Below are 13,427 nucleotides of genomic sequence, written 5' to 3'. Positions count from 1 at the left end.
TATGGTAAATATAACAATATTCAACATATTAGTACAAGAATCATCAGAGCATTTTGCCATCACGTTACTCACGAAATCTAACTAAGCTTATACGATATCTTACAAAAGAATATTTCCATAGCTTTCACACATATATATAACTTAACACATTTTTAGGAACAGAAACACTGTCTAATGAAACTATAAAATATGTTTCTGATCTAGTTTGTTTCCAAGTCTTCTAAACTTCCCACAGATTTTTTGCAATGGGTTCCACAGACTAATGGTAAGAAATGCCATGGCTTTTCAGCACCAAATAGTCATATTCAAGGATCTAAGTTAATTATTTTAACAGAATTTGAACAACACCAAGACTAAATAATTAAAATTTTATTACATTAAAAAAAAAGCAATAATGACTGCTCAAGATGTTCTAGCAATAACAGTACCACCTGATCTATCAACAACTACTTATTGAAGAGAAAATAAAATTACATAAACTGTTAAATTCTATGTAACTACATTAACCAAACAAAGCACTCACAGTCCCTAAACTATAATTCAGCTTTTCCTAGTGTCACTTTTATAACAAGTTATAAAGTCTTGCATCTTTCTCTCAAATAGTATGCCTTGACCAGAGTTAAAAACTTATCCAACAATAAAACATTAATCAATTATCTATGAACAGGGATTAAACTGATTGCTATCACATAAAATAATTAATTTATAAAAATTACTTTTTCCAAGCATTACTATTTTTGATTATTCCAACTATCCAAGTAATCAAAATATTGTCATCATATTCATTTGTTGTCAAGCACAAAACTACTACATAATTGGCAACCTGTGCTCTTCTTAATTTTAGCCTTGCTTGTTTGTTTTTACTTCAACTTTGTTCAGCTTTGATCACTTGGGGAGGGGACCTTGTGATTTGAAGGTTTAAGTTTGATTCCTATTACCAACAAACTTGCTCTCTGCAACTTTGTTATACTAAAGTTACTAAGACTAATCTACTTCTGTCACTGATTTTGAACTGTTGGATAGAGAAAAGGCAACTGGCTAGCAGCACCAGCTACCAATCTTTTTATTATTTTCCATTTTTGAAGTGATTACTAAAGATGAGGCAATTGGATGATCTACTGTCATTTTTTTTCTTTTTAAACTGGTGGCTAGAAGTAAAGCAACTGGCTAGCAGCACCCATGATTTATTTGTTTTGTTGCCTTGAACACAACACAGTTTGAGAAACACTGTACTAATTGACTAATCAGATGTAATCAGTTAATGACGCTATTGAATAATCAATTACTAACAATGATTAATTGCCCAGCTCTATTTGCCAGTTTTCAAAGCTAAATAATTTTTATTAAACATAATAATATTTTGACTTACCAATAGGGTAAGTCAGCTAGCATACATACATACATCACCATGCCAACCAGCAAAGCAAAGAGTCACACTCATATTATTACTGAAACCACTCTTATATTGTTGCACATATTAAAAAATCTTGTTTATCTCCCAGTTTTTCCACACAATTGCATTCTATAATTTTTAAACATATTTTTCAGTTTACTATTGCAATTCTACCTAACAAAAATTTTACAAAAAATTGGAAAACTTGTTGGTCAATAAAACCTTCATTTTTCAAAATTTTATTTAGTCTATATGTTTTCTTGTATGACAACACATACCTATATCTAACTGTAAAATGCCCATTACACTTTGTTTGACAAACATTGTACAGTTTACTTTACTGCATTGCAAAAGAAACTACTGGATGAAATAGTTTGAAACTTTAAATAAACTTTTTATAGAGTATATAGCTCCTGAAAGCAAAATACCTTATATTTTTCATACTTAATGTTTGTATGAAGTTGCAGTTCCAAAAATTCAAAACTATTGCATATTCATTGCAATAAATTTATGTAAAGCAATTATAAATGTTTACACCTGTTGTAGTTTAATTACTAATTTTTATGTTTTCCTAGATTCTTGAAAAATTTTATATAAAGTTTTTATTTTATAAAAGTGTAAATTTTATTGCTGATTTGATTCAAAAAATACCAAACTGTGATTACAATCATTGGTGTCAAACCCATAGCCCACGATAATAATTGTTTTCCTTTCTTTGATAATGGCCTCTCATAATATAATTGCTTTTGTAATACTAAAAATACATGCAGAAATAACTTAGAAGAAATTTACAAGAAGCATTTATTTGCAGTAACATAAACAAATCGTTACATATTTCAGATTTTTTTCCCATCTGCCCCTGGACACTAAAGGTACACATGAAACAAGTTCCGCTTTGGACAAAAAAGAACCCTCCACTTCCAGAACTGGCTACAAGCTTGTTGTTGCACAATAAAAATAAATGTTTGTCATTTTAAAATTATAAACAAATCAACTTTTCTTAAAATTCTTTGAAAAGTTTATTTTAATGTAAATAATAAGTTTTAAACACATTTTAATTTATTTAAAAATGTTGTTGGTGATTTACTCTGCCTATCCAAGCAGTTAACTAGTCCAATAAGCCCAAATGTACACATGACCTAATATCGCAGTCTTGTTAACAAAATACAATTTCAGAATGTCAGTTACAAAATACTTTAAGCTCACCAAATATTGTTTATTTAAATATTTAATTTTTTAAAAGATTTACCCTTATCATGCACTGCTGGCCAAAATCTTAAGACCAATGAACATAAAGAAAAAATATACATTTTGCATTTTTAGACTCAACCACTTGTTTCAGTAGAGCTTCAAAAGATGAAAATAAGAAAAGGGAAAATAAAAATAAAAAACTTTTGAGTATTTAATAGGGAAAATGTAAACACTATGAAATTACCCTAAATACCAGCTGGTCAAAAGTTTAAAACCATACTAAAACGAAGCTTTAATCAGTAAACACGTAATGAAATTTAGTCATTTGTGTTCAAGCATTAGCGTTGTCAACATCTCTCAGTGACATCTCCTGTGTTACATTGGGTAAAAACATGGCAACATGGAAAAAGCTAAAAAGATTTAGACTCTTGTTTATGGTTAATGCCTGTTTTTCTGCACTCACTAAACACTTGATAAGTTACCATAAGTTTCCTTACGTAAGAGATGATGACATTCCTGTTTATTAGGTCCACTCTACTTGCGAAAACCACTGAGTGCTTTCATTACAGAGTGACTATGTATCTGTAATTCGTATTTTAGACTTTTACATTTGAATAACCCACAAGAATCTTTTACGGCAAGTTTTAAAATTTAGTTATGCCAATTGTATAGTAATAATAAATAGGTTAGTAACGTTTCCATCTGTTCAGGAGAAGAGTGGTAATGATGGTGGTCTTAACAATTCCAGTAAATTTCCTTTAAAAAGTATAGACTGACAATAAAGAATTAATCTTTATGAATGAAATCACATCTGATGGAAAAAGTAGTACCAACACCCTCATTCAAGACGACAAAGACAATAGTTATAAAACTATACAATTATTATCAATGCTCAATAACAATAATTTGTAAGTGAGGTTTCCATAAGTAGTATAGTAAGTTATTTTTATATTTATTTATTTGTAAATAAATGTATTAAATTGCTCTTGTTGTTTTAGCACAAAGCTGCACAATGGGTGTTTGCACTTTAAATCAAACCATGGATTTTGGCACTGTAAAATATATTAAATACACTTCATTTTGTACATAAAAAGACAGTATGAAATTGCATAAGTTTAATCTGTTTTAATTAGCAAAATTACACAGAAACACAGAGAAGTTAAATAATACTAATTATACTTAAACTTTAAAATATATCTGTTTATAGCTGAGATGTTTATAATTTTTGAATATATATACATCATAACCATAAATTTTTTTCAGCCATAAACCAAAACACATTAACATGAAATAAAATATGCTGCATATTTATAAAAAAGGATCCTAGGGTACAAGCTACAATGTGGGATTATAAAATGTATCCTAGGTTTTGAAGGTGGCTGAAGACGTAGGACCCCCATTGCAGTGGACCATCTATCAGTCTTAACCTCCAATTTGTTAGTCTCACATAAGAAAATTAAAAATTAGGAGAGTCAATGTGGGTGCTCAAGTCCACAATGTCCCATGTCTACATCTCTCATCATTGCCTGCAAACACTTATGGGAAGATGACTGCTCTCTCAAGTTAAAATAAGAAAAAAAACATAAAAAGATGAAAAAATAAAAAATGAAAATAGGGTATGAATATATATATATATATATATATATGTAAACAATGTAGAATAACTTAATTATGCAATTGCTTTTACATTTCAAATGGTCATAATTAATAAAAAACAACAACATATATATAACACTTGCTAACAGATATAATGTGATAATCTTCATAGCTTACTGTCAGTGATAAGACTGACATTATCAACCTACAAATATTATGCACAATTTCTGGCCTTTCTTTAATCTTATTTTCAGGTTCCACAATGGACACACTTGGATACCAAGATAAGTGATGAATGACTACAGAGGTTCAGATTATGTAACAGCAATATGTAATGTAATGCAATCAAATTATTTAACTTGTGTCATTTAAAACACTTTCTCACTACATATAAATATATATTTCCTTCTCTAGAAGCCAAATCTCAAAATAAAATGCAGATGGTAAAGTATAGGAAGTCATTATGAATTTTATGTATCTTATAAATTATAATGTAAAGAAGTGTTAGGGATGAATTTATTTTTTGTAACGTTTTTGTTTTATATTATTACTAAGTGTTACCATATAAAAGCAAGACCTTAAAATAAAATTAACGTGGCAAAATATAGGTTGCCTTAGATTTTATTATACAAAACTTGTACAGAATATTCTAAAGCAGTATTATGCAGAGGCATTGTTAAATGTTTAAAAGAACTGAGGCTTGGGCATCTGAATTTTTCAGTATTTCAGTATACTATTGAGCATGGGTTTGCATTCTAATGCTTCAAGACACCAGCTGAAGATTCATGGCATTTTCAAGTAGAATCAGGGCACAAACCCTGTGTACCAATGCTAACAGCTCTTTTGTTATGGACATGTTTCTTTTTGGTTTTTAAAATGTTTGTATTACACTATTACTAAAATTCAACATAATATAAAGGAGAACCTCTTGTATTATGCATATAAAACATATTTTTTACTTTATAACTACATGTTTCCCTTGTAAAAACCTTTTTTATAACATAGCCCTCATTATCTACAAGCTGGACCTCAAAGAAATATCAAATGTTGAAGCAAAGGAAGTTATTTCAGATTACACTCAATGCATTATTTCACAAAGACCTTACTGAAATCAATTAGAATATTTTGAAAATTGATGTTTCTCCAAGATATTACTTAAATTCCTTTCCACCTAATGTTAATAATGTATTTAATACTTTATATATATGTTACATAAGCTAATACTACTATGTTTCTGTTTTTATTTTAACAGTTGGTGGTATGGAACATTATTTCATACAAATACCTGAGGCAACATTGATAATTACAGTGTCCAGTAAGGCCCCCCACTGTTTAGCTGTAAGGATTATGTCTTCATACCACAAGGCACATCACCACATTTGTCTTAACCAGAGTTCTTATTGTCATACAGTAGTAAACTATTGATAGGGGTCTTGCACCATCTTTTGGGAGAGATTTCCTGAACAGATTCCAGCCAGAATTCTGGCTTTTAGTACATTTCAAAGAAAAATCAGAAAAAGACACAAGACACTGCTGGTTATTTTCTCAAATAATTATAATTTTTAGTAAATATTTTTGAACAGACATAAAACTACAAAAAAAATTTAATAAGTGCACTGTTTACAAGCAGAGAATTGCAGTTGAACAGAAATTTAAATTTGAATAATTCTTTTTCCATTTTCCTCTGTGATTTGTACCAAGTAAACATTACAAAATAACAAAAAGGACTTAAAATGTTTTTGAATTAAAAACAGTTGAAACAGTTACAATTATTAGCTATACTGAAATTTTGAATCATGACATAGATGTACACTCAACATTTGAAAGGTGCTCACCAGTTGTGATGGTGTTCATATTTATCAAAAACATGGTTCCTAACAACTTAAAAAAATAAAGCTTCATTTTAAAAATGCAGAATAATGTTGCATAATTTATGTTTTATAACATGAAAGTGTTTTTTATGACTTATCACCAGCCCCATAACTTTTAATACATATGGAAAATACATATTATTTTTATAGTTACCCGAGAAGCTATATTTCACTAAACATAATAAAAATGTTAAAATCTTTAAATGTGTTATTTGATATTACTCTTACAATTATATACATAAAAACCTACTAGCTAATTGGTGGATGCAAAATTTAAAAAAGAGAAAAGTATAAATTAACAGTTAAAACTCACAGGATGTGGATTAAATCGTCCATAAGCTGGCCCAGCGGACTGACTCCTAGATGAAGTTTTGTGTTTTCGTTCTGTTGACTAGATGAAAGTTAATTTTATTATCTTTTTTGCAACTTTTACTGTAATAATTGTATCTTCTTTTAGAAATGGCTATAATACATTCTTTGTTTTAGTTTGGTAAGAAAAAAATTAGCTTAAAGAGAAACAATATCACTTAATTTCCTAAGCTTAGTTTCAAAATCAAGTTTACGGCTGTTACACTCATATATATTCATATTTGAGCCTCATCCCAAGCTAGACTGACTACCATAAAATAAGCAGCTATAACAATCACCAATAGAAAGACACAATTACTCACAAAGTCATATTAATCATATAAAAGAGTGGTCCAGTTTAACAACAATGTTTAAAACAGTATGTGGCAAGCATGAGAGGGAATCCCCTTTCACATTAGATTACTTTTCCCTTTAGAAATTAAAATGATGTATTTTAAGTTACTTCTGAGAGGTACATGTACTTTAATATCAATAATACAGCAGATAAAATTAAATAAATGCATACACTAACTGAGAATTTGTAATTATTCACACTGATTTTGAGCTTTTCAACCTCACTCTTATGTTTATGTGTTTTGAACTAAATATCTACAGCTTATTTTCCTTGACAGTCATATTTTAAATCAGTCTCACAGAGAAGGCAGTATATTATTATTATACTGTGCAGCTTCTGAATACATATTCCAACAACAACACAAAATAATTTCTGTATCTAGGAAATTCCAGTTTCACCTGCTTTTAATACCTTTGTCAATTTCATTTATAGTGACCGCTCAGACACATTCAAAACACAAATGTCACTGGCTGGATCAAAGATCAAGCATACAAAGAGCAGTAATCTATTGATAGGCTGAATAATTACTTGGCAGCCAATCAACCATTATATAACAAAAGGATACACCACATACTCTGTGACAATTGCAAACCAAAAGCTTCAAAGTTTCCCTTCAAAGAACATAGAGATTGACTACAGATTATAAACAAGCAAAAATACACAGTAACATTGAAATTTCTCACAACTAGACAGTGAATGTTTTACAAATTTGAGCAGTAAGCCTCAACCATAAAATTTACAGTTGAGTCTGGAATGAAATACACACACACACACACATTGTTTGTTATTCTTTATTACTCTGATACATAATAAATGAAATAGGTTTAAAACTGGTATATACTGCAATCCAACCTTCTTAAGACTATGCTCACTGTTGTGTATATTCATCTGGACAGAATTTAAAATACATTTAGTCAAAATATTAAAAAAGTGTAAGCATAAGATTGTAAATTGTTATTCTGAGCTACATGACAAAACAATTCACATTAAACAATTATTTTTATTTTACTTTTATTCATTGCAAGGATCCACTTAAATTATAGTTATTTCGTCTAATATTTTAATAGTTGCTCATATCAAATTTTAATACATGTTATGTAATAAAGTTTAATAATGAACCCTTTGTTTTTATGTAAAACTGTAAATCTCGTATCACAATCACACAGACAACTCAAAATACATTCCACAAATTTTCTGTATGAGACCTGGCTTCTAAGTTTTTAAACTATATGTCGAGGCCTGAGTTAAAATAAGTGTTGGTAAGAATTATACATTCTAGTTACATGGAGGAATATACATGCTCTAACACAAAGTGGCTGCTAAGTTGAATAAACAATACGTTCCTATAAAACATGGAAAATCACAACATGCTTTATCTAAGTGAAACTGCTATTATTAGAGCTAGGTAATTAACTTGATTACATATAAGAACTGATTACATTGAGTAGTGCCATGTAAAATGACTGATGAATCCAAATGGCAATAAAATTGATAAATGACAGAAACATGATCAAATAATCAAATATAGTGTTTATTGACCATTAACATCCAAGTATTAAATTCCACTAATCACCCAGCTCAAAATTAAACAGGAATAACTATTCTAATGATTGCATATTATGTTTTAATTATATGAATCACTCATATAATTAACAAAATCTTTTTCTAAAAACTGTTCAACATGTTAGATATAGATGAGAAAACATACTCACAAAAAATAACTTCATCCTATGCATTACATAATGTTACAGCTAGGTGAAACACTATCATCAAGAATAACTTTCTTCTGTCTCAGGAATGACATTAATAGCAATGTGAGACACTGTTATCATCATGAACAGTTCTATTTTACACATTACAGGATATGATACAGATAGCTGAGACACTGTTTTCATCATCAACTGTTCTGTTTTATACATTACAGGATATGTTTCAGATAGCTGAGACACTGTTATCATCATGAACTGTTCTGTTTTATACATTACAGGATATGTTACAGATAGCTGAAACACTGTTATCATCATGAACTGTTGAGTTTTATACATTACAGGACATGTTACAGATAGCTGAGACACTGTCATCATCATGAACTGTTCTGTTTTATACATTACAGGATATGTTACAGATAGCTGAGACACTGTTATCATCATGAACTGTTCTGTTTTATACATTACAGGACATGTTACAGATGAATGAGACACTGTTATCATCATGAACTGTTCTGTTTTATACATTACAGGATATGTTAGAAATAGCTGAGACATTGTTATCATCATGAACTGTTCTGTTTTATACATTACAGGATATGTTACAGATAGGTGAGACACTGCTGTCATCATGAACTGTTCTGTTTTATACATTACAGGATATGTTACAGATAGCTGAGACACTGTTATCATCATGAACTGTTCTGTTTTATACATTACAGGACATGTTACAGATAGCTGAGACACTGTCATCATCATGAACTGTTCTGTTTTATACATTACAGGATATGTTACAGATAGCTGAGACACTGTTATCATCATGAACTGTTCTGTTTTATACATTACAGGATATGTTACAGATAGCTGAGACACTGTTATCATCATGAACTGTTCTGTTTTATACATTACAGGACATGTTACAGATAGCTGAGACACTTATCATGAACTGTTCTGTATTATACATTACAGGATATGTTACAGATAAGTGAGACACTGCTGTCATCATGAACTGTTCTCTTTTATACATTACAGGACATGTTACAGATGAATGAGACACTGTTATCATCATGAACTGTTCTGTTTTATACATTACAGGATATGTTAGAAATAGCTGAGACATTGTTATCATCATGAACTGTTCTGTTTTATACATTACAGGATATGTTACAGATAGGTGAGACACTGCTGTCATCATGAACTGTTGAGTTTTATACATTACAGAATATGTTACAGATAGCTGAGACACTGTTATCATCATGAACTGTTCTGTTTTATACAGTACAGGATATGTTTCAGATAGCTGAGACACTGTTATCATCATGAACTGTTCTGTTTTATACATTACAGGATATGTTACAGATAGCTAAGACACTGCTGTCATCATGAACTGTTCTGTTTTATACATTACAAGATATGTTACAGATAGCTGAGACTGTTATCATCATGAACTGTTCTGTTTTATACATTACAGGATATGTTAGATAGCTAAGACACTGCTGTCATCATAAACTGTTCTGTTTTATACATTACAGGATATGTTACAGATAGCTGAGACACTGTTATCATCATGAACTGTTCTGTTTTTACATTACAGGATATGTTACAGATAGCTGAGACACTGTTATCATCATGAATTGTTCTGTTTTTTACATTAGAGGATATGTTACAGATAGCAGAGACACTGTTATCATCATGAACTGTTCTGTTTTATACATTACAGGATATGTTACAGATAGCTGAGACACTGTTATCATCATGAACTGTTCTGTTTTATACATTACAGGATATGTTACAGATAGCTGAGACACTGTCATCATCATGAACTGTTCTGTTTTATACATTACAGGATATGTTACAGATAGCTGAGACACTGTTATCATCATGAACTGTTCTGTTTTATACATTACAGGATATGTTACAGATAGCTGAGACACTGTTATCATCATGAACTGTTCTGTTTTATACATTACAGGATATGTTACAGATAGCTGAGACACTGTTATCATCATGAACTGTTCTGTTTTATACATTACAGGATATGTTACAGATAGCTGAGACACTGTTATCATCATGAACTGTTCTGTTTTATACATTACAGGATATGTTACAGATAGCTGAGACACTGTTATCATCATGAACTGTTCTGTTTTATACATTACAGGATATGTTACAGATAGCTGAGACACTGTTATCATCATGAACTGTTCTGTTTTATACATTACAGGATATGTTACAGATAGCTGAGACACTGTTATCATCATGAACTGTTCTGTTTTATACATTACAGGATATGTTACAGATAGCTGAGACACTGTTATCATCATGAACTGTTCTGTTTTATACATTACAGGATATGTTACAGATAGCTGAGACACTGTTATCATCATGAACTGTTCTGTTTTATACATTACAGGATATGTTACAGATAGCTGAGACACTGTTATCATCATGAACTGTTCTGTTTTATACATTACAGGATATGTTACAGATAGCTGAGACACTGCTGTCATCATGAACTGTTCTGTTTTATACATTACAGGATATGTTACAGATAGCTGAGACACTGTTATCATCATGAACTGTTCTGTTTTATACATTACAGGATATGTTACAGATAGCTGAGACACTGTTATCATCATGAACTGTTCTGTTTTATACATTACAGGATATGTTACAGATAGCTGAGACACTGCTGTCATCATGAACTGTTCTGTTTTATACATTACAGGATATGTTACAGATAGCTGAGACACTGTTATCATCATGAACTGTTCTGTTTTATACATTACAGGATATGTTACAGATAGCTGAGACACTGTTATCATCATGAACTGTTCTGTTTTATACATTACAGGATATGTTACAGATAGCTGAGACACTGTTATCATCATGAACTGTTCTGTTTTATACATTACAGGATATGTTACAGATAGCTGAGACACTGTTATCATCATGAACTGTTCTGTTTTATACATTACAGGATATGTTACAGATAGCTGAGACACTGTTATCATCATGAACTGTTCTGTTTTATACATTACAGGATATGTTACAGATAGCTGAGACACTGTTATCATCATGAACTGTTCTGTTTTATACATTACAGGATATGTTACAGATAGCTGAGACACTGTTATCATCATGAACTGTTCTGTTTTATACATTACAGGATATGTTACAGATAGCTGAGACACTGTTATCATCATGAACTGTTCTGTTTTATACATTACAGGATATGTTACAGATAGCTGAGACACTGTTATCATCATGAATTGTTCTGTTTTTTACATTAGAGGATATGTTACAGATAGCTGAGACACTGTTATCATCATGAACTGTTCTGTTTTATACATTACAGGATATGTTACAGATAGCTGAGACACTGTTATCATCATGAACTGTTCTGTTTTATACATTACAGGATATGTTACAGATAGCTGAGACACTGTTATCATCATGAACTGTTCTGTTTTATACATTACAGGATATGTTACAGATAGCTGAGACACTGTTATCATCATGAACTGTTCTGTTTTATACATTACAGGATATGTTACAGATAGCTGAGACACTGTTATCATCATGAACTGTTCTGTTTTATACATTACAGGATATGTTACAGATAGCTGAGACACTTATCATCATGAACTGTTCTGTTTTATACATTACAGGATATGTTACAGATAGCTGAGACACTGCTATCATCATGAACTGTTCTGTTTTATACATTACAGGATATGTTACAGATAGCTGAGACACTGTTATCATCATGAACTGTTCTGTTTTATACATTACAGGATATGTTACAGATAGCTGAGACACTGTTATCATCATGAACTGTTCTGTTTTATACATTACAGGATATGTTACAGATAGCTGAGACACTGTTATCATCATGAACTGTTCTGTTTTATACATTACAGGATATGTTACAGATAGCTGAGACACTGTTATCATCATGAACTGTTCTGTTTTATACATTACAGGATATGTTACAGATAGCTGAGACACTGTTATCATCATGAACTGTTCTGTTTTATACATTACAGGACATGTTACAGATAGCTGAGACACTTATCATGAACTGTTCTGTATTATACATTACAGGATATGTTACAGATAAGTGAGACACTGCTGTCATCATGAACTGTTCTGTTTTATACATTACAGGATATGTTACAGATAGCTGAGACACTGTTATCATCATGAACTGTTCTGTTTTATACATTACAGGATATGTTACAGATAGCTGAGACACTGTTATCATCATGAACTGTTCTGTTTTATACATTACAGGATATGTTACAGATAGCTGAGACACTGTTATCATCATGAACTGTTCTGTTTTATACATTACAGGATATGTTACAGATAGCTGAGACACTGCTATCATCATGAACTGTTCTGTTTTATACATTACAGGATATGTTACAGATAGCTGAGACACTGTTATCATCATGAACTGTTCTGTTTTATACATTACAGGATATGTTACAGATAGCTGAGACACTGTCATCATCATGAACTGTTCTGTTTTATACATTACAGGATATGTTACAGATAGCTGAGACACTGTTATCATCATGAACTGTTCTGTTTTATACATTACAGGATATGTTACAGATAGCTGAGACACTGTTATCATCATGAACTGTTCTGTTTTATACATTACAGGACATGTTACAGATAGCTGAGACACTTATCATGAACTGTTCTGTATTATACATTACAGGATATGTTACAGATAGCTGAGACACTGCTATCATCATGAACTGTTCTGTTTTATACATTACAGGATATGTTACAGATAGCTGAGACACTTTTATCAGGATATGTTACAGATAGCTGAGACACTGTTATCATCATGAACTGTTCTGTTTTATACATTACAGGATATGTTACAGATAGCTGAGACACTGTTATCATCATGAACTGTTCTGTTTTATACATTACAGGATATGTTACAG

At 30.8% G+C, this 13,427-nt stretch overlaps 1 protein-coding gene across 9 annotated transcripts in view; it reads right to left on the bottom strand.

The window, feature by feature from the left end:
• LOC143250568 (uncharacterized) overlaps positions 1-13,427 on the bottom strand; it is a 140,533-nt gene that overhangs the window by 42,421 nt on the left and 84,685 nt on the right. For 8 of the 9 annotated variants that reach the window (XM_076501323.1, XM_076501324.1, XM_076501322.1 and 5 more), the window contains one exon: positions 6,365-6,442. In XM_076501323.1, coding sequence (XP_076357438.1) covers positions 6,365-6,442 — 78 coding nt within the window. Of the gene's footprint in view, positions 1-5,465; positions 5,615-6,364; positions 6,443-13,427 lie in introns of those variants that run through there. The other variant, XM_076501328.1, reaches the window with a different exon arrangement.

The sequence above is a fragment of the Tachypleus tridentatus genome, chromosome 5, assembly GCF_004210375.1.
Source record: "Tachypleus tridentatus isolate NWPU-2018 chromosome 5, ASM421037v1, whole genome shotgun sequence".
NCBI classification, from domain to species: domain Eukaryota; kingdom Metazoa; phylum Arthropoda; class Merostomata; order Xiphosura; family Limulidae; genus Tachypleus; species Tachypleus tridentatus.
Note: the sequence above shows the minus strand (reverse complement) of the source record. Positions and strands in the feature narration are given on the sequence as shown.